At 54.3% G+C, this 22096-nt stretch overlaps 2 protein-coding genes across 2 annotated transcripts in view; one reads left to right on the top strand and one right to left on the bottom strand.

Moving 5' to 3' along the window:
* Positions 1 to 2646, top strand: part of snx15 (sorting nexin 15) — a 44878-nt gene extending 42232 nt beyond the window's left edge. Inside the window, exon 9 of the mRNA XM_073031558.1 lies at positions 2317 to 2646. Within this exon, the coding sequence (XP_072887659.1) occupies positions 2317 to 2319 (3 nt within the window). The 3' untranslated portion in view covers positions 2320 to 2646. The remainder of the gene's footprint in view (positions 1 to 2316) is intronic.
* A 12786-nt stretch (positions 2647 to 15432) lies between these two features.
* Positions 15433 to 22096, bottom strand: part of naaladl1 (N-acetylated alpha-linked acidic dipeptidase like 1) — a 95285-nt gene continuing 88621 nt past the window's right edge. The window contains exons 17-18 of the mRNA XM_073031560.1: positions 18343 to 18435; positions 15433 to 16138 (exon numbers count right to left, since the gene is read on the bottom strand). Coding sequence (XP_072887661.1) covers positions 15955 to 16138; positions 18343 to 18435 — 277 coding nt within the window. The 3' untranslated portion in view covers positions 15433 to 15954. The remainder of the gene's footprint in view (positions 16139 to 18342; positions 18436 to 22096) is intronic.

The raw sequence follows: 22096 nt of genomic DNA on the forward strand, positions 1-22096 counted from the left end.
GTCACTCGGTCCCGTCGTAGGGTGGGGATCGATACCCGTCACTCGGTCCCGTCGTAGGGTGGGGATCGATACCCGTCACTCGGTCCCGTCGTAGGGTGGGGAATCGTAACTCGGTCCCATCGTAGGGTGGGGACTCGTAACTCGGTCCCATCGTAGGGTGGGGACTCGTCACTCGGTCCCGTCGTAGGGTGGGGACTCGTCACTCGGTCCCGTCGTAGGGTGGGGATCGATACCCGTCACTCGGTCCCGTCGTAGGGTGGGGAATCGTAACTCGGTCCCGTCGTAGGGTGGGGACTCGTCACTCGGTCCCGTCGTAGGGTGGGGATCGATACCCGTCGCTCGGTCCCGTCGTAGGGTGGGGATCGATACCCGTCACTCGGTCCCATCGTAGGGCGGGGATTGATACCCGTCACTCGGTCCCATCGTAGGGTGGGGATAGATACCCGTCACTCGGTCCCGTCGTAGGGTGGGGAATCGTAACTCGGTCCCATCGTAGGGTGGGGACCCGTCACTCGGTCCCGTCGTAGGGTGGGGACTCGTCACTCGGTCCCGTCGTAGGGTGGGGATCGATACCCGTCACTCGGTCCCGTCGTAGGGTGGGGAATCGTAACTCGGTCCCATCGTAGGGTGGGGACTCGTCACTCGGTCCCGTCGTAGGGTGGGGATCGATACCCGTCGCTCGGTCCCGTCGTAGGGTGGGGATCGATACCCGTCACTCGGTCCCATCGTAGGGTGGGGATCGATACCCGTCGCTCGGTCCCGTCGTAGGGTGGGATCGATACCCGTCACTCGGTCCCGTCGTAGGGTGGGGAATCGTAACTCGGTCCCATCGTAGAGTGGGGACTCGTCACTCGGTCCCATCGTAGGGTGGGGATCGATACCCGTCGCTCGGTCCCGTCGTAGGGTGGGGATCGATACCCGTCACTCGGTCCCGTCGTAGGGTGGGGAATCGTAACTCGGTCCCATCGTAGGGTGGGGACTCGTCACTCGGTCCCGTCGTAGGGTGGGGATCGATACCCGTCACTCGGTCCCGTCGTAGGGTGGGGAATCGTAACTCGGTCCCATCGTAGGGTGGGGACTCGTCACTCGGTCCCGTCGTAGGGTGGGGATCGATACCCGTCACTCAGTCCCGTCGTAGGGTGGGGATCGATATAAATTTCTCAGTTAATTTATTATCTAAGTACATTTTTGTCTTCTTATACAATTCTGAGATTGTTTTGGTGGGATTCACAGAACATACCGGAAACAGACTAGCATCAGTGAATATCCACAGTCAACGGGACAGTAAGACAAGTAGCGTGCAGAGAAACAAACTCTGCAAATGCCAAGGAAATGAACAATAATAATAAATAAACAAGCAGTTAGTATTGAAAACTTCAGATTGAGAATCCTTGAAAATGAGTCCAGAGGCTGTGGGAATTGTTCAGTGAAGTTGAGTGAAGTTTTCCTCACTGGTTCAGGAGCCTGATGGTTGAGGGTAATAACTGTTCCTGAACCTGGTGGTGTGGGACCTGAGGCTCCTGTACCTCCTTCCCGATGGAATCAGTTCAGAGTTGAGGTTATCCTCACTGGTTCAGGAGGCTGATGGCTGAGGGGTAATAACTGTTCCTGAACCTGGTGGTGTGGGACCTGAGGCTCCTGTACCTCCTTCCTGATGGAATCAGTTCAGAGTTGAGGTTATCCTCACTGGTTCAGGAGCCTGATGGTTGAGGGGTAATAACTGTTCCTGAACCTGGTGGTGTGGGACCTGAGGCTCCTGTACCTCCTTCCCGATGGAATCAGTTCAGAGTTGAGGTTATCCTCACTGGTTCAGGAGCCTGATGGTTGAGGGGTAATAACTGTTCCTGAACCTGGTGGTGTGGGACCTGAGGCTCCTGTACCTCCTTCCCGATGGAATCAGTTCAGAGTTGAGGTTATCCTCACTGGTTCAGGAGCCTGATGGTTGAGGGGTAATAACTGTTCCTGAACCTGGTGGTGTGGGACCTGAGGCTCCTGTACCTCCTTCCCGATGGAGTCAGTTCAGAGTTGAGGTTATCCCCTCTGGTTCAGGAGCCTGATGGTTGAGGGGTAATAACTGTTCCTGAACCTGGTGGTGTGGGACCTGAGGCTCCTGTACCTCCTTCCCGATGGAATCAGTTCAGAGTTGAGGTTATCCTCACTGGTTCAGGAGCCTGCTGGTTGAGGGGTAATATCTGTTCCTGAACCTGGTGGTGTGGGACCTGAGGCTCCTGTACCTCCTTCCCGATGGCAGCAGTGTGAAGACAGCATGTCCTGGACAGTTCATCACTGACTGTATCCCTCAATTTTCTCTTTCAGTGACTGCAGAGTGTGCCCTGACTGATCGCCAGGACCAAAGACCGTGCCCTGCTCCCTCGGGGGCTTCCAGGCCACCCCGCTCGGAGCCTTATCCGGACGCCCCCTCCACGTGCCTGAACAAAGATATGCGTGACGGTTTTATCCAAAGTCTTCCAGAACTCTGACCTTGCTAACTGACTGTCCCTGTCCTAACACAGTGCTGTTGGCCGATAGAGTGCAGAATCGCGGCGAGAGAACGCTGGGGGTGGGGGGGTGGTGAATCCCCAGTGTTAGGATCCAGCCCAGCCACAAGCACCCGGGTCCGGGGTTACAGGGCTCTGGGTGTTGCCGGGGGTGTTCTCCCTGTAAACACTGTGAAGAAACACAGTGTCCCTGCTCTCTGGATCCAGTGGGTGGGCTCTGATTCCACTCCACATGCTGGTGGGGTGGAGAGGGGCTAGCCACGCAGAGGCTGGACTACACACAGATGTGGGGGCTGGCAGTGTGAACCCCTGCATTGGGATGGATGTCCACACAGTGTGATCCCTGCACTGGAGACAGATGTGACCCCACACTGGAGACAGATGTGTGATCCCCACACTGGAGACAGATGTGTGGGCCCCGCACTGGAGACAGCGTGGACCCCGCACTGGAGACAGTGTGATCCCCGCACTGGAGACAGTGTGATCCCCGCACTGGAGACAGTGTAGACCCCACACTGGAGACAGATGTGTGGACCCCGCACTGGAGACAGAGTGATCCCCGCACTGGAGACAGATGTGTGGGCCCCGCACTGGAGACAGTGTGGACCCCGCACTGGAGACAGTGTGGACCCCGCACTGGAGACAGATGTGTGAACAGTGTGATTTTGGGCTGTACCACTGCCTCGGACCGCTGGGATGTACTCCGATTGAAGCAGCTTCCTGCTCACCACTGGGACAGAGAGCTTTGGCCCTGACAGTGCAGCCCCTCCCTCCGGCCTGTACTGCTGGGGGGCGTTGAATGGGGGTGGGGGTGAGGAGAAAATCTAACCTCGGGCAAGACCCTCACCCACTCACCCTGCCCGTTGTTCTCCCTGAAGTGGTGAGGCCCCCGTGGGAGCAATCTGATTTCGCTGGTTGACGCAAGGAGCTGGGTGTGGGGTGTTCTGTTCTGTCTCCTCTATCCCTCCTCCCAGTCCCCTTCCTCCCTCCCTCCTTCCCCCTCCATTTTCCCTCCTTTCCTCCCCTCCTTCCCTCCCTCCCCTCCTCGCTCTCACTCCCACCCTCCCCTCTTTTTCTTCCCTCCTTCCTCCTCCCCTTTCTTCCCTCCTCCTCCCTCCCTCCCTCCTGCCTCTCCCTCCTCCCTCTCCCTCCTCCCTCTCCCCTTTACATCGTCCTTTCTCCTCCCTCCCTCTCTTCCCTCCTCCTCCACCCTCAGTGTAGCTGAGCTGTGAGATAGTCTCCCCCACCCTGAACAGTCGTGTCCACCCTCCAGAGCGATTTGTGAACATGCAGACTGAGGGCCTCCTGACTCTGCTGTTGTTGGCCTCTGTGTGTGTGAGTGTGTGTGTGTGTTTGTGTGAGTGTGTGTGTTTGTGTGAATGTGAGTGTGTATTTGTGTGTGTGTGTGTGTGTGTGTGTGTTTGTGTGAATGTGTGTGAGTGTGTGTGTGTGTGAATGTGTCTGTGTGTGTGTGTGAATGTGTCTGTGTGTGTGTGAGTGTGTGTGTGTTTGTGTGAATGTGTGTGTGTCTGTGTGTGACTGTGTGTGTGTGACAGTGTGTGTGTATGAGTGTGTGTGTGAATGTGTCTGTGTGTGTGTGAGTGTGTGTGTTTGTGTGAATGTGTCTGTGTGTGTTTGTGTGAGTGTGTGTGTGAATGTGTGTGTGTTTGTGTGAATGTGTGTGTGTTTGTGTGAATGCGTGTGTGTGACAGTGTGTGTGTCTGTGAGTGTGCCTGTGTGTGAGTGTGTGTCTCTGTGTGTGAGTGTTTGTGTCTGTGAGTGTGTGTGTCTCTGTGTGTGAGTGTGTGTTGGTTTCTAGGTGTGTACAGGCTGCTGTAGCTCTCACCGCGTGTCAGCCGCAGACAGTGACTGCCTCTCCTGTGACGGGTACCAGCGGGATCTGCCCTATGCACTCTGGGACCGCCCACCCCTCTGACTGCCAGACCGAACACTCTCGAGCCTTAATGTTCAAATAACTCAACAGGTTAATTTATTTTGTAATATTGCATATTGTGTGTCTCCAATCAAAGTGATTCCAATTAATCTGGTTGTCTGTTGTATTCTGTTTATTGTTGAAAGTAAATTTATTATCAAAGTACATATAACCCTGAGATTTATACTCAATAACTCCATAGTGGAAAAATAACCTTAACAGAATCAATGAAAGATCGACCAGTCAGTGTAAAAGACAACAAACTGTGCAAATATGGAAAGGAACAAATATTAAGAATAAATAAATAAGCTGTAAATATCGAGAACGTGAGATGAAGAGTCCTTGAAAGTGAGTCCATAGGTTGTGGGAGCGAGGGAAGTTCAGAGTGTCGCCACATACAACCCTGAGATTCTTTTCTGTGGGCATCCTCAGCAAATCTTAACAGGATCAGTGAACAACAAACTGTGCAAATGCAGATATGAATACATAGCAATAAATAACAAGAGCATGAAATAACAAGATAAAAGAGTCCTTAAATGAGTGTAATTATCCCCTTTTGTTCAAGAGCCCTGATGGTTGAGGGTAATACCTGTTCCTGAACCTGGTGGTGTGGGACCTGAGGCTCCTGTACCTCCTAACCGATGGAATCAGTTCAGAGTTGAGGTTATCCTCACTGGTTCAGGAGCCTGATGGTTGAGGGGTAATAACTGTTCCTGAACCTGGTGGTGTGGGACCTGAGGCTCCTGTACCTCCTTCCCGATGGAATCAGTTCAGAGTTGAGGTTATCCTCACTGGTTCAGGAGCCTGATGGTTGAGGGGTAATAACAGTTCCTGAACCTGGTGGTGTGGGACCTGAGGCTCCTGTACCTCCTTCCGGATGGAATCAGTTCAGAGTTGAGTTTATCCTCACTGGTTCAGGAGCCTGATGGTTGAGGGGTAATAACTGTTCCTGAACCTGGTGGTGTGGGACCTGAGGCTCCTGTACCTCCTTCCCGATGGAATCAGTTCAGAGTTGAGGTTATCCCCTCTGGTTCAGGAGCCTGATGGTTGAGGGGTAATAACTGTTCCTGAACCTGGTGGTGTGGGACCTGAGGCTCCTGTACCTCCTTCCCGATGGAATCAGTTCAGAGTTGAGGTGATCCTCACTGGTTCAGGAGCCTGGTGGTTGAGGGGTAATAACTGTTCCTGAACCTGGTGGTGTGGGACCTGAGGCTCCTGTACCTCCTTCCCGATGGAATCAGTTCAGAGTTGAGGTTATCCTCACTGGTTCAGGAGGCTGATGGTTGAGGAGTAATAACTGTTCCTGAACCTGGTGGTGTGGGACCTGAGGCTCCTGTACCTCCTTCCCGATGGAATCAGTTCAGAGTTGAGGTTATCCTCACTGGTTCAGGAGGCTGATGGTTGAGGGGTAATAACTGTTCCTGAACCTGGTGGTGTGGGACCTGAGGCTCCTGTACCTCCTTCCCAATGGAATCAGTTCAGAGTTGAGGTTATCCTCACTGGTTCAGGAGCCTGATGGTTGAGGGGTAATAACTGTTCCTGAACCTGGTGGTGTGGGACCTGAGGCTCCTGTACCTCCTTCCCAATGGAATCAGTTCAGAGTTGAGGTTATCCTCACTGGTTCAGGATCCTGATGGTTGAGGGGTAATAACTGTTCCTGAACCTGGTGGTGTGGGACCTGAGGCTCCTGTACCTCCTTCCCGATGGAATCAGTTCAGAGTTGAGGTTATCCTCACTGGTTCAGGATCCTGATGGTTGAGGGGTAATAACTGTTCATGAACCTGGTGGTGTGGGACATGAGGCTCCTGTACCTCCTTCCCGATGGAATCAGTTCAGAGTTGAGTTTATCCTCACTGGCTCAGGAGCCTGATGGTTGAGGGGTAATAACTGTTCCTGAACCTGGTGGTGTGGGACCTGAGGCTCCTGTACCTCCTTCCCGATGGAATCAGTTCAGAGTTGAGGTTATCCTCACTGGTTCAGGAGGCTGATGGTTGAGGGGTAATAACTGTTCCTGAACCTGGTGGTGTGGGACCTGAGGCTCCTGTACCTCCTTCCCGATGGAATCAGTTCAGAGTTGAGGTTATCCTCACTGGTTCAGGAGCCTGATGGCTGAGGGGTAATAACTGTTCCTGAACCTGGTGGTGTGGGACATGAGGCTCCTGTACCTCCTTCCCGATGGAATCAGTTCAGAGTTGAGGTGATCCTCACTGGTTCAGGAGCCTGGTGGTTGAGGGGTAATAACTGTTCCTGAACCTGGTGGTGTGGGACCTGAGGCTCCTGTACCTCCTTCCCGATGGAATCAGTTCAGAGTTGAGGTTATCCTCACTGGTTCAGGAGGCTGATGGTTGAGGGGTAATAACTGTTCCTGAACCTGGTGGTGTGGGACCTGAGGCTCCTGTACCTCCTTCCCGATGGAATCAGTTCAGAGTTGAGGTTATCCCCACTGGTTCAGGAGCCTGATGGTTGAGGGGTAATAACTGTTCCTGAACCTGGTGGTGTGGGACCTGAGGCTCCTGTACCTCCTTCCCGATGGAATCAGTTCAGAGTTGAGGTTATCCTCACTGGTTCATGAGCCTGATGGTTGAGGGGTAATAACTGTTCCTGAACCTGCTGAGTCCCCTCCGTGGGCACTGTCTGACCTGCTGAGTCCCCTCCATGGGCACTGTCTGACCTGCCGAGTCCCCTCCATGGGCACTGTCTGACCTGCTGAGTCCCCTCCATGGGCACTGCCTGAGCTGCTGAGTCCCCTCCATGGGCACTGTCTGACCTGCTGAGTCCCCTCCATGGGCACTGTCTGAGCTGCTGAGTCCCCTCCATGGGCACTGCCTGACCTGCTGAGTCCCCTCCGTGGGCACTGTCTGACGTGCTGAGTCCCCTCCGTGGGCACTGTCTGAGCTGCTGAGTCCCCTCCATGGGCACTGTCTGACCTGCTGAGTCCCCTCCGTGGGCACTGTCTGACGTGCTGAGTCCCCTCCGTGGGCACTGTCTGACCTGCGGTGTCCCCTCCGTGGGCACTGTCTGAGCTGCTGAGTCCCCTCCATGGGCACTGTCTGACCTGCTGAGTCCCCTCCGTGGGCACTGTCCGACCTGCTGAGTCCCCTCCATGGGCACTGTCTGACCTGCTGAGTCCCCTCCATGGGCACTGTCTGACCTGCTGAGTCCCCTCCGTGGGCACTGTCTGACCTGCTGAGTCCCCTCCGTGGGCACTGTCCGACCTGCTGTGTCCCCTCCATGGGCACTGCCTGACCTGCTGAGTCCCCTCCGTGGGCACTGCCTGACCTGCTGAGTCCCCTCCGTGGGCACTGTCTGACCTGCTGAGTCCCCTCCGTGGGCACTGTCTGACCTGCTGAGTCCCCTCCATGGGCACTGCCTGACCTGCTGAGTCCCCTCCGTGGGCACTGTCTGACCTGCTGAGTCCCCTCCATGGGCACTGTCTGACCTGCTGAGTCCCCTCCATGGGGACTGTCCGACCTGCTGTGTCCCCTCCATGGGCACTGTCCGACCTGCTGAGTCCCCTCCATGGGCACTGTCTGACCTGCTGAGTCCCCTCCATGGGCACTGTCTGACCTGCTGTGTCCCCTCCATGGGCACTGTCTGACCTGCTGAGTCCCCTCCATGGGCACTGTCTGACCTGCTGAGTCCCCTCCATGGGCACTGTCTGAGCTGCTGAGTCCCCTCCATGGGCACTGTCTGAGCTGCTGAGTCCCCTCCATGGGCACTGTCTGACCTGCTGAGTCCCCTCCGTGGGCACTGTCTGACCTGCTGAGTCCCCTCCGTGGGCACTGCCTGACCTGCTGAGTCCCCTCCATGGGCACTGCCTGACCTGCTGAGTCCCCTCCGTGGGCACTGTCTGACCTGCTGAGTCCCCTCCATGGGCACTGTCCGACCTGCTGAGTCCCCTCCATGGGGACTGTCCGACCTGCTGTGTCCCCTCCATGGGCACTGTCCGACCTGCTGAGTCCCCTCCATGGGCACTGTCCGACCTGCTGAGTCCCCTCCATGGGCACTGTCTGACCTGCTGAGTCCCCTCCATGGGCACTGTCTGACCTGCTGAGTCCCCTCCATGGGCACTGTCCGACCTGCTGAGTCCCCTCCATGGGCACTGTCTGACCTGCTGAGTCCCCTCCATGGGCACTGTCCGACCTGCTGAGTCCCCTCCATGGGCACTGTCTGACCTGCTGAGTCCCCTCCATGGGCACTGTCCGACCTGCTGAGTCCCCTACATGGGCACTGTCCGACCTGCTGAGTCCCCTCCATGGGCACTGCCTGACCTGCTGAGTCCCCTCCATGGGCACTGCCCGACCTGCTGAGTCCCCTCCATGGGCACTGCCTGACCTGCTGAGTCCCCTCCATGGGCACTGTCTGACCTGCTGAGTCCCCTCCATGGGCACTGTCCGACCTGCTGTGTCCCCTCCATGGGCACTGTCTGACCTGCTGATTCCCCTCCGTGGGCACTGTCCGACCTGCTGTGTCCCCTCCATGGGCACTGTCTGACCTGCTGAGTCCCCTCCGTGGGCACTGTCTGACCTGCTGAGTCCCCTCCATGGGCACTGTCCGACCTGCTGAGTCCCCTCCATGGGCACTGTCTGACCTGCTGAGCCCCCTCCATGGGCACTGTCTGACCTGCTGAGCCCCCTCCATGGGCACTGTCTGACCTGCTGAGTCCCCTCCGTGGGCACTGTCTGACCTGCTGAGTCCCCTCCATGGGCACTGTCTGACCTGCTGAGTCCCCTCCGTGGGCACTGTCTGACCTGCTGAGTCCCCTCCATGGGCACTGTCTGACCTGCTGAGTCCCCTCCGTGGGCACTGTCCGACCTGCTGAGTCCCCTCCATGGGCACTGTCTGACCTGCTGTGTCCCCTCCATGGGCACTGTCTGACCTGCGGTGTCCCCTCCATGGGCACTGTCCGACCTGCGGTGTCCCCTCCATGGGCACTGTCTGACCTGCTGAGTCGCCTCCCTGGGCACTGTCTGACCTGCTGAGTCCCCTCCATGGGCACTGCCTGACCTGCTGAGTCCCCTCCATGGGCACTGTCTGACCTGCTGAGTCCCCTCCATGGGCACTGTCTGACCTGCTGAGTCCCCTCCATGGGCACTGTCTGACCTGCTGAGTCCCCTCCATGGGCACTGTCCGACCTGCTGAGTCCCCTCCATGGGCACTGTCTGACCTGCTGAGTCCCCTCCATGGGCACTGTCTGACCTGCTGAGTCCCCTCCATGGGCACTGCCGGACCTGCTGAGTCCCCTCCATGGGCACTGCCGGACCTGCTGAGTCCCCTCCATGGGCACTGTCCGACCTGCTGAGTCCCCTCCATGGGCACTGCCTAACCTGCTGAGTCCCCTCCATGGGCACTGCCTGACCTGCTGAGTCCCCTCCATGGGCACTGCCTGACCTGCTGAGTCCCCTCCATGGGCACTGTCTGACCTGCTGAGTCCCCTCCATGGGCACTGTCTGAGCTGCTGAGTCCCCTCCATGGGCACTGTCTGAGCTGCTGAGTCCCCTCCATGGGCACTGTCTGACCTGCTGAGTCCCCTCCATGGGCACTGTCTGACCTGCGGTGTCCCCTCCATGGGCACTGTCTGAGCTGTTGAGTCCCCTCCATGGGCACTGTCTGACCTGCTGAGTCCCCTCCATGGGCACTGTCCGACCTGCTGAGTCCCCTCCATGGGCACTGTCTGACCTGCTGAGTCCCCTCCATGGGCACTGTCTGACCTGCTGAGTCCCCTCCATGGGCACGGCCTGACCTGCTGAGTCCCCTCCACGGGCACTGTCTGACCTGCTGAGTCCCCTCCATGGGCACTGTCTGAGCTGCTGAGTCCCCTCCATGGGCACTGTCTGACCTGCTGAGTCCCCTCCATGGGCACTGTCTGACCTGCGGTGTCCCCTCCATGGGCACTGTCTGAGCTGTTGAGTCCCCTCCATGGGCACTGTCTGACCTGCTGAGTCCCCTCCATGGGCACTGTCCGACCTGCTGAGTCCCCTCCATGGGCACTGTCTGACCTGCTGAGTCCCCTCCATGGGCACTGTCTGACCTGCTGAGTCCCCTCCATGGGCACGGCCTGACCTGCTGAGTCCCCTCCATGGGCCGTCATTTCACCCAGATGGAAAGAGTGTTTCCGATCCGAGGGGAGGGAGCGAGGTGGCTGAGAGAGTGCAGACAGCAAGGAAGCTCTCTTCTTGGCAGAGGGTGTGGGAGGAGAGGGGCAGGAGATTCTCCCCCAGATGAGGTGGTGGGGCAATGGCACTCACTCTTTGGAAATGCCGAGACTAGGACTCTGCTCTTTTAATCCTGTTCAACTGTGGGTTCAGAATCTGATTCTGGGACCGAGAATCAGAGCTGAGTGAAATGCTCGTCTGTATGAGAGGGAGAGAGAGAGAGAGACTGTTGCTGTGTGCTTGAGTATGATGTGAGAGAGTTGGGGTGTGGATGTGTAAGCGAGAGAGAATCAGGGTATGATCAGGTGTTCCATGTGTCCACACTCAGTAACCACTTTATTAGGTGTGCAGGTGGAACATGTCAAAAGCTTTAAGTTCCTCGGGGTGAATATCACCAATGACCTGACTTGGTCTAACCAAGCAGAGTCCACTGCCAAGAAGGCCCACCAGCGCCTTTACTTCCTGAGAAAGCTGAAGAAATTTGGCCTGTCCACTAAAACCCTCACTGATTTTTATAGATGCACCGTAGAAAGCATTCTTCTAGGGTGCATCACAACCTGGTATGGAAGTTGTCCTGTCCAAGACTGGAAGAAGCTGCAGAAGATCGTGAACATAGCCCAGCACATCATACAAACCAATCTTCCATCCTTGGACTCACTTTACACCGCACGCTGTCGGAGCAGTGTTGCCAGGATAATCAAGGACACGACCCACCCAGCCAACACACTTTTTGTCCCTCTTCCCTCCGGGAGAAGGTTCAGGAGCATGAAGATTTGTATGGCCAGATTTGGGAACAGCTTCTTTCCAACTGTGATAAGACTGCTGAACGGATCCTGACCCGGATCTGGGCCGTACCTTCCAAATATCCGGACTTGACTTGCACTACCTTACTTCCCCTTTTCTATTTTCTAAGTATGATTTATAATTTAATTTTTTATAATATTTACGTTGATTTGGTGACTGTAAAGATTTTCTGATCATTCAGATGCACATCTGTAATGCCAATCCATCGGTCCTATGCTAATATTCCCCCGCTGTGTGACATAGTGGCCACTTTATTAGGTACTCCCGGACACCTCTCCATTCCTGCAGATGTCTCATTCGCCAATCGTGAGGCTGCAGCCCAAAGGAACTGAATTAGGTCGTCCGGCCCCTGGAGTCTGCTCTGCCGTTTCTGTGCTTATTGAGTGTGTGTTCCTGGTCTTCTGCTCTTTCTGAAGTCCGTCCACTTCAAGCTTCAACGTATTGATGTTCATCTGCACACCACTGTCGTGACGTGTGGCACCATCGACGTAGATGGGGTCGTGCGGTCCGCTACTCCTTCCAAAGTCAACAACCAATTCCTTCGTCTCGCTGACGTTGAGGGATAGGTTATTGTCTTCGCACCATGCCACCAGGTTCTTAATTTCCTCCCTGTACTCCGACTCATCATTACCCGAGATACGGCCCTACAATTGTGTCATCAGCAAACTTATGTATTGAGTTTGATGGAAACTTGGCTACACAATCATGGGAGTACAGTGAGTACAGCAGGGGGCTGAGTACACAACCTTGTGGGGCACCGGTGCTCAGAGTGATTGTAGAGGAGAGCTTGTCCCCAATCTTTACAGCCTGGGTCCTGTCTGTGAGGAAGCTGAAGATCCAGCTGCAGATCTGAGTGCTAAGACCCAGGTTCCGGAGCTTAGGAATCAGTTTATTTGGAATGATGGTATTAAACGCAGAGCTGTAGTCGATGAAAAGGAGCCTTACGTATGTGTCTTTATTCTCCAGGTGTTCTAAGGAGGAACGTAGTGCCAGACAGATGGCATCTGCCGTTGACCTGTTGCTCCGGTTGGCGAATTACAGTTATTGCAAGATTATCTGGGGATAAAGAGAGATTAGCTTTGCTTGTCACGTGGACAGACTGTGAAGTGTGCTGTTTGCATCAGGTGAAATGGGCGAGGGGTGTGCTGGGGGCAGCCCGTAAGCGTCAAAGTCACGATAAGGCGGGCATCGCCTGGGCCCTTGAAATGAGACTGGCAGAGACAACCCTGCTTACTACAGACAAGATCGGCTCAGGTGTGTTCTCAAACCGGATGAGCGAGGCCCCTGTGCTGAGACTTTTCCAGAAAGGTCTTCCAAAGACAGTGTCCTTTCACACGATACAGGGTTCCTGAGATGGTTGCGATAGGATCACGGACGCATGTAAAATATGCCCAACAACTAAGGCTCCATCGGGATGACTAACTTCAAAGTATCATGGGCTGTCTGAAGTTTCAATTGACTTTAACAGCTCTATCGATAACTGATAAGCCATTTCAGATTCAGATTCAGGTTCAGTTTAGATGAGACAACGTTCCTCCAGAATGATATCACAAAAGCATATGACAAAACAGACTACACTAGAAAATCCACATATCATGGGCTGTCTGAAGTTTCAATTGACTTTAACAGCTCTATTGATAACTGATCAGCCATTTGTATATAAAATAGTGGTTTTCTGTTCAGGCCACAACAGTGTGGGTGACAGGGGCCATGTTGTTCACCTCATGCACAAGTACAGTACAAGGGATGTTTGAGTCGTCGAGTGTGTGTTCACCTCGTGCACAAGAGATGTTTGAGTCGTCGAGTGTGTGTTCACCTCGTGCACAAGAGATGTTTGAGTCATCGAGTGTGTGTTCACCTCGTGCACAAAGGATGTTTGAGTCATTGAGTGTGTGTTCACCTCGTGCACAAGCGATGTTTGAGTCGTCGAGTGTGTGTTCACCTCGTGCACAAGGGATGTTTGAGTCATTGAGTGTGTGTTCACCTCGTGCACAAGGGATGTTTGAGTCATTGAGTGTGTGTTCACCTCGTGCACAAACAAGGGATGTTTGAGTCATCGAGTGTGTGTTCACCTCATGCACAAGGGATGTTTGAGTCATGGAGTGTGTGTTCACCTCATGCACAAGGGATGTTTGAGTCATCGAGTGTGTGTTCACCTCGTGCACAAGGGATGTTTGAGTCATCGAGTGTGTGTTCACCTCGTGCACAAGGGATGTTTGAGTCATTGAGTGTGTGTTCACCTCGTGCACAAAGGATGTTTGAGTCATTGAGTGTGTGTTCACCTCGTGCACAAGCGATGTTTGAGTCGTCGAGTGTGTGTTCACCTCGTGCACAAGGGATGTTTGAGTCATTGAGTGTGTGTTCACCTCGTGCACAAGGGATGTTTGAGTCATTGAGTGTGTGTTCACCTCGTGCACAAACAAGGGATGTTTGAGTCATCGAGTGTGTGTTCACCTCATGCACAAGGGATGTTTGAGTCATGGAGTGTGTGTTCACCTCATGCACAAGGGATGTTTGAGTCATCGAGTGTGTGTTCACCTCGTGCACAAGGGATGTTTGAGTCATTGAGTGTGTGTTCACCTCGTGCACAAAGGATGTTTGAGTCATTGAGTGTGTTCACCTCATGCACAAGCGATGTTTGAGTCGTCGAGTGTGTGTTCACCTCATGCACAAGGGATGTTTGAGTCATTGAGTGTGTGTTCACCTCATGCACAAGGGATGTTTGAGTCATTGAGTGTGTGTTCACCTCATGCACAAAGGATGTTTGAGTCATTGAGTGTGTTCACCTCATGCACAAGGGATGTTTGAGTCATTGAGTGTGTGTTCACCTCATGCACAAGGGATGTTTGAGTCATTGAGTGTGTGTTCACCTCATGCACAAGGGATGTTTGAGTCATTGAGTGTGTGTTCACCTCATGCACAAGGGATGTTTGAGTCATTGAGTGTGTGTTCACCTCATGCACAAGGGATGTTTGAGTCATTGAGTGTGTGTGTCACCTCATGCACAAATAAAAGGGATGTTTGATTGGTTGAGTGCCCTCTGCAATCAGATTTCTGAATGGACATTGAACCCATGAACACCACCTCACTAATTCCCCTTTTATGAACTGCTCATTTAATCTATTTTATACATGCTTATTGTAATTGCCAGCTTTCATTATTCTGACTTGCGAAGTCGTGCTGCCACATAACAACAGATTTCCTGACATACTGTATTCCGGTGATATGATTTGGGATTCAGATTCCGAATGGGGTTGAGAGGGATAATGCATCAGCCATGATGGAATGGTGGAGCAGACCCAAAGTGAACAGTCTCATCGTGCCCCTAGTCTGATGGTTTCTGCCCTGGTTAATGAGGTGAACCCCTCCAGGCCTTCTTCACGCCCTGCAACATGCACCTTGTCCTTGAGGAATCCCTGTACATCCCTCAACGTCATCCCTCCCCTCTCCCTTCCCCTTTTCCCAACCATGATTCCCCTCTCCCTGCCCCCTTCCCACTCTCAGTCCACAATAGAGACCCAGATCAGAATCAGGTTTATCATCACTCACACACGTCACAGGTACAGACACTCCATCATTCCCCTCTCCCTGCCCCCTTCCCACTCTCAGTCCACAATAGAGACCCAGATCAGAATCAGGTTTATCATCACTCACACACGTCACAGGTACAGACACACCATCATTCCCCTCTCCCTGCCCCCTTCCCACTCTCAGTCCACAATAGAGACCCAGATCAGAATCAGGTTTATCATCACTCACACACGTCAGGAAATTTGTTTTTTTTGTGACAGGGGGCAGAGAAGGAGTGTCAGGGGTGGGTACAGACACACCCAGCCCTGAGACACCAGGCAAGGTCATTTGATTCCAAACAATTGGTTCATTGATCATTACAGAATGTCTCTCTGGTGCTTCCCACTCACTCCCCTCTCCCTTCCCCTTTTCCCAACCATGATTCCCCTCTCCCTGCCCCCTTCCCACTCTCAGTCCACAATAGAGACCCAGATCAGAATCAGGTTTATCATCACTCACACATGGCAGGGAATTTGTTTTTTATATGACAGCAGTACAGTGCGATACATAAAATTACTACAGTCCTGTGCAGAAGTCTCAGGCTCCCTCAGTTTATATTTGCGCTGGTGTAGGGGGATCGAGGAGGAATTCCTTTCCCACAGAGGGGCACTGGGATCAGGAAGACACTGAAGGTGGTGGTGGAGACGAGGGGCTGTAAGAAGCAGGCTCACCAGCATAGATGCACGGTGCAAATGACAGGAGATTTATTTGTTTATTCTGGCCTTTCGAGCCGAGCTGCCCAGCCACCCGACGATTTAACCCTCTCCTAATCACAGGGCAGTTTACAAAGATCAGTGTGGGGGGAACCTGGAGCACTCGGAGGGAGACGCACGGGGAGGGCCTGTGACCTCTTACAGGATTGAACTGCTACGCTACCGTGACGGGATGGGTACTTGAGGGCCAGCTTCGTGAGGGAGTTACACGAAGGTTGGCAGAGGGCAGGGGCACGGGGAGTGGCCTGTGGGCCATGGGGTGAGGGGAATTGCCCGGTCCGTTAGTCAGGCAGTGGGCCGTCGAGGGTGGAGGCCGCACTGTCCAGCGCGTGGATGAGGATGGTCAGGTGTTTTCGGACGGCGTCCCAGGCGGAAGGTTCCGCTGATGCCAGGGCCTGCTGCACGGCGTCCGCCAGCCCCGGGAATGTCCGCACGGGAGAGCTCCGCGAGGCGTAGAGGACATGGCTGCGGGCAAAACGAGAGACCGCCATCAGTGCTGGAGGTAATCACCGAGACAGAGAGAGACTCCCGTCAGTGGAGTAGAAGAGAGAGAGACCCCCATCAGTGGGGTAGAAGAGAGAGAGACTCCCGTCAGTGGGGTAGAAGAGAGAGAGAGACCCATCAGAGGGGTATGGAAGAAAGAGAGAGAGAGAGACCCACCCATCAGAGGGGTATGGGAATGTAAGAGAGGAAGAGGGACGCATCGGTGGGGGAAGGGGGGGGGGGAGAGAGTTCCCATTGGTGGGGGGTAGAAGGACATTGCAGTGACAGGAGAGTTGAAGAGTGGGTCTGTGGGTGCGTGTGTGTGGGTGAGTGGCGGTTAGCAGACGTACCGGGAGTAGAGCTGGTCTGGGAAGGCATTGGTCTGGTCTGAGAGGAGAGTTGAAGATGGGTGTGGGTGTTTAGCAGACGTACCGGGAGTAGAGCTGGTCTGGGAAGGCGTTGGTCTGGTCTGAGAGGAGAGTTGAAGATGGGTGAGTGGCGGTTAGCAGACGTACCGGGAGTAGAGCTGGTCTGGGAAGGCGTTGGTCTGGTCTGAGAGGAGAGTTGAAGATGGGTGTGGGTGTTTAGCAGACGTACCGGGAGTAGAGCTGGTCTGGGAAGGCGTTGGTCTGGTCTGAGAGGAGAGTTGAAGATGGGTGTGGGTGTTTAGCAGACGTACCGGGAGTAGAGCTGGTCTGGGAAGGCATTGGTCTGGTCTGAGAGGAGAGTTGAAGATGGGTGTGGGTGTTTAGCAGACGTACCAGTAGTAGAGCTGGTCTGGGAAGGCATTGGTCTGGTCTGAGAGGAGAGTTGAAGATGGGTGTGGGTGTTTAGCAGACGTACCGGGAGTAGAGCTGGTCTGGGAAGGCGTTGGTCTGGTCTGAGAGGAGGGTTGAAGATGGGTGTGGGTGATGGTTTGCAGACGTACCGGGAGTAGAGCTGGTCTGGGAAGGCATTGGTCTGGTCTGAGAGGAGGGTTGAAGATGGGTGTGGGTGTTTAGCAGACGTACCAGTAGTAGAGCTGGTCTGGGAAGGCATTGGTCTGGTCTGAGAGGAGAGTTGAAGATGGGTGTGGGTGTTTAGCAGACGTACCGGGAGTAGAGCTGGTCTGGGAAGGCGTTGGTCTGGTCTGAGAGGAGAGTTGAAGATGGGTGTGGGTGTTTAGCAGACGTACCGGGAGTAGAGCTGGTCTGGGAAGGCATTGGTCTGGTCTGAGAGGAGAGTTGAAGATGGGTGTGGGTGAGTGGCGGTTAGCAGACGTACCGGGAGTAGAGCTGGTCTGGGAAGGCGTTGGTCTGGTCTGAGAGGAGAGTTGAAGATGGGTGTGGGTGACGGTTAGCAGACGTACCAGTAGTAGAGCTGGTCTGGGAAGGCGTTGGTCTGGTCTGAGAGGAGAGTTGAAGATGGGTGTGGGTGACGGTTAGCAGACGTACCGGGAGTAGAGCTGGTCTGGGAAGGCGTTGGTCTGGTCTGAGAGGAGGGTTGAAGATGGGTGTGAGTGACGGTTAGCAGACGTACCGGGAGTAGAGCTGGTCTGGGAAGGCGTTGGTCTGGTCTGAGAGGAGAGTTGAAGATGGGTGTGAGTGACGGTTAGCAGACGTACCGGGAGTAGAGCTGGTCTGGGAAGGCATTGGTCTGGTCTGAGAGGAGAGTTGAAGATGGGTGTGGGTGATGGTTTGCAGACGTACCGGGAGTAGAGCTGGTCTGGGAAGGCATTGGTCTGGTCTGAGAGGAGAGTTGAAGATGGGTGTGGGTGGTTAGCAGACGTACCAGTAGTAGAGCTGGTCTGGGAAGGCGTTGGTCTGGTCTGAGAGGAGAGTTGAAGATGGGTGTGGGTGACGGTTAGCGGACGTACTGGGAGTAGAGCTGGTCTGGGAAGGCGTTGGTCTGGTCTGAGAGGAGAGTTGAAGATGGGTGTGAGTGACGGTTAGCAGACGTACCGGGAGTAGAGCTGGTCTGGGAAGGCATTGGTCTGGTCTGAGAGGAGAGTTGAAGATGGGTGTGGGTGGTTAGCAGACGTACCAGTAGTAGAGCTGGTCTGGGAAGGCGTTGGTCTGGTCTGAGAGGAGAGTTGAAGATGGGTGTGGGTGGTTAGCAGACGTACCAGTAGTAGAGCTGGTCTGGGAAGGCATTGGTCTGGTCTGAGAGGAGAGTTGAAGATGGGTGTGGGTGGTTAGCGGACGTACCGGTAGTAGAGCTGGTCTGGGAAGGCGTTGGGGTCAAGGAACGATCTCTCCAGGAGCATCAGCTGATCGTTTACCCTCCGGAGCTCCAGGGGTCTGAGACGAGAGAGAACGGTGGGTTAGACCAGGGGCTCTGGGGGCTGTATACCCCAATGTGTGTCTTTCACCCCTCCCCTACCCCAACAAAGCCCCCCTCAAACATCCCACCCTGCCCCAACACAACCCCACCCAAACCCCTCTCCTAGCCCATACACTCCTCCCCATGCCCCAGTACACCCCACCCAACACCCCTCTCCTATCCCATACACCCCTTCCCATACCCCAATACATCGCCCACACAACACCTCTCCCTTAGCCCAGTACACCTCTTTACCTACCCCAATACACCCCTCCCTTGTCCCAGTACACCCCACCCAACACCCCTCTCCTATCCCATACACCCCTTCCCATACCCCAATACATCGCCCACACAACACCTCTCCCTTAGCCCAGTACACCTACCTACCCCAATACACTCCTCCCCATGCCCCAGTACACCCCACCCAACACCCCTCTCCTATCCCATACACTCCTCCCCGTGCCCCAGTACATCGCCCACACAACACCTCTCCCTTAGCCCAGTACACCTCTTTACCTACCCCAATACACCCCTCCCTTGTCCCAGTACACCCCACCCAACACCCCTCTCCTATCCCATACACCCCTTCCCATACCCCAATACATCGCCCACACAACACCTCTCCCTTAGCCCAGTACACCTCTTTACCTACCCCAATACACCCCTCCCTTGTCCCAGTACACCCCACCCAACACCCCTCTCCTATCCCATACACCCCTTCCCATACCCCAATACATCGCCCACACAACACCTCTCCCTTAGCCCAGTACACCTCTTTACCTACCCCAATACACCCCTCCCCATGCCCCAGTACACCCCACCCAACACCCCTCTCCTATCCCATACACCCCTTCCCATACCCCAATACATCGCCCACACAACACCTCTCCCTTAGCCCAGTACACCTCTTTACCTACCCCAATACACCCCTCCCTTGTCCCAGTACACCCAAACTCAACACCCCTCTTGCCCATTCTCCTACCCCAATACACCCCCTCCTATCCCATATACCCCTCCCTATGCCCCAGTACAACCTCCACCCAACACCCCTCCCTTGTCCCAGTGTACCCCAACCAACACCCCTTCCCCATCCAATACACCCCAACACCCCTCCCACTGTCCCATACACTCCTCCACCCAACACCCCTCCCTCGTCCCAGTTTACCCCAACCAACACCCCTCCCTCGTCCCAGTGTACCCCCACTCAACACCCCTTCCCCATCCAATACACCCCCAACACCCCTCCCCCGTCCCATACACCCCTCTACCTGTCACAATACACTCCCCACCCAACACACCTCTCTTGCCCTAATACACCCCAAACCAACAACCCAACCCCTGCACAACACCCCTCCCCCTGCCCCAATATGCCCCCTGTATACCCCCAACATACCAAACCCCACCCAGCCCAACACATCATCCCAAAAGCACATGTTGAGAAATTTGTTGTTGGGATACATAATGATAAAATTGTGTTTACAGAAAGAAATGTGTATCTCTGTATATCTATGTATATATTGTTACGAATGTGGAGCAACTCTGAGGGGCCGAAGGGTGCAAAGTTGCCCCCTCCTTTTTGAGAATCGCAGGATCGCTATTATTTTGGGTCTGAGACCCAGGAAACGAGAGAGAGAGAGAGAGAGAGAGAGAGATGCAGAATACACAACCAGGTGGAATGTCTCCTGACATCAGCGGAACGGAACCACTGATTACTATTATTGTCTCTTGGAGAAGGAATTGTGTATTGAGTACTGTACTATTCATTGAAACCCCTCAGGGGATAACCGGAGTGGTCTGGTTGAGGGATTGCATCATCCCAGCCTGATTGACATCTGAGACCCCGTGAGTGAGGATAAAAGAGGGGTCTGGGGAACAACCCCTTTAGACGCACCAGGAGAAACGCTAGAAATCCCGTGACAGCGTTTTATAGCGAAAGCCGGTGGGGGCTCGTGTGCGCGTCCTCCCTTGCCTGGGTGGTGGGCTCATCACGGAACAGTCCAGCTAAAGGACGGATACGGATCAAGACTGTACCAAGGAAAGTCGGCGAGTTTTTCTCTTTCTCTCTCTCTCTCCAACAATTACAACACAGCGATAAACAAGCAATGTCTGCAGCCTGTCTGAACTGAACTGAACTTTATATTTCCATCGGACAATTCATTATCCCCTAGACAACGATAGAGCTTATTTCTTATTGATTATTATTATACCCGCACTTTTAGGTTTAGTATTGACGACGTATATTATCTGTATATTTGCATTGATATTATTTTTGTGTATTTTTGCTAATAAATACTGTTAAAAATAGTATCATCAGACTCCAACGGACGTCTCTATCTTTGCTGATAAGTGACCCAGTTACGGGGTTCGTAACAATATAAACATTTACATTAAATATGTAATGCAAAACGAGAGGAGAAAGTACTGTGTTAGTGTTCAAGGGTTCATTGTCCATTCCTGTTCCTGAATCGCTGAGTGTGTGTCTTCAGACTCCTGTACCTCCTCCCTGATGGCAGAGGGGAAGAAGCTGTTCCTGAATCGCTGAGTGTGTGTCTTCAGGCTCCTGTACCTCCTCCCTGATGGCAGAGGGGAAGAAGCTGTTCCTGAATCGTTGAGTGTGTGTCTTCAGGCTCCTGTACCTCCTCCCTGATGGCAGAGGGGAAGAAGCTGTTCCTGAATCGTTGAGTGTGTGTCTTCAGGCTCCTGTACCTCCTCCCTGATGGCAGAGGGGAAGAAGCTGTTCCTGAATCGTTGAGTGTGTGTCTTCAGGCTCCTGTACCCCCTCCCTGATGGCAGAGGGGAAGAAGCTGTTCCTGAATCGTTGAGTGTGTGTCTTCAGGCTCCTGTACCTCCTCCCAGATGGCAGAGGGGAAGAAGCTGTTCCTGAATCGTTGAGTGTGTGTCTTCAGGCTCCTGTACCTCCTCCCTGATGGCAGAGGGGAAGGAGCTGTTCCTGAATCGCTGAGTGTGTGTCTTCAGGCACCTGTACCTCCACCCTGATGGCAGAGGGGAAGAAGCTGTTCCTGAATCGCTGAGTGTGTGTCTTCAGGCTCCTGTACCTCCTCCCTGATGGCAGAGGGAAAGAAACTGTTCCTGAATCGCTGAGTGTGTGTCTTCAGGCCCCTGTACCTCCTCCCTGATGGCAGAGGGGAAGAAGCTGTTCCTGAATCGTTGAGTGTGTGTCTTCAGGCCCCTGTACCTCCTCCCTGATGGCAGAGGGGAAGGAGCTGTTCCTGAATCGTTGAGTGTGTGTCTTCAGGCTCCTGTACCTCCTCCCTGATGGCAGAGGTGAAGAAGCTGTTCCTGAATCGTTGAGTGTGTGTCTTCAGGCTCCTGTACCTCCTCCCTGATGGCAGAGGTGAAGAAGCTGTTCCTGAATCGTTGAGTGTGTGTCTTCAGGCTCCTGTACCTCCTCCCTGATGGCAGAGGGGAAGGAGCTGTTCCTGAATCGCTGAGTGTGTGTCTTCAGGCTCCTGTACCTCCTCCCTGATGGCAGAGGGGAAGGAGCTGTTCCTGAATCGCTGAGTGTGTGTCTTCAGGCTCCTGTACCTCCACCCTGATGGCAGAGGGGAAGAAGCTGTTCCTGAATCGCTGAGTGTGTGTCTTCAGGCTCCTGTACCTCCTCCCTGATGGCAGAGGGGA

Source organism: Hemitrygon akajei, chromosome 28, assembly GCF_048418815.1.
Source record: "Hemitrygon akajei chromosome 28, sHemAka1.3, whole genome shotgun sequence".
NCBI lineage: Eukaryota > Metazoa > Chordata > Chondrichthyes > Myliobatiformes > Dasyatidae > Hemitrygon > Hemitrygon akajei.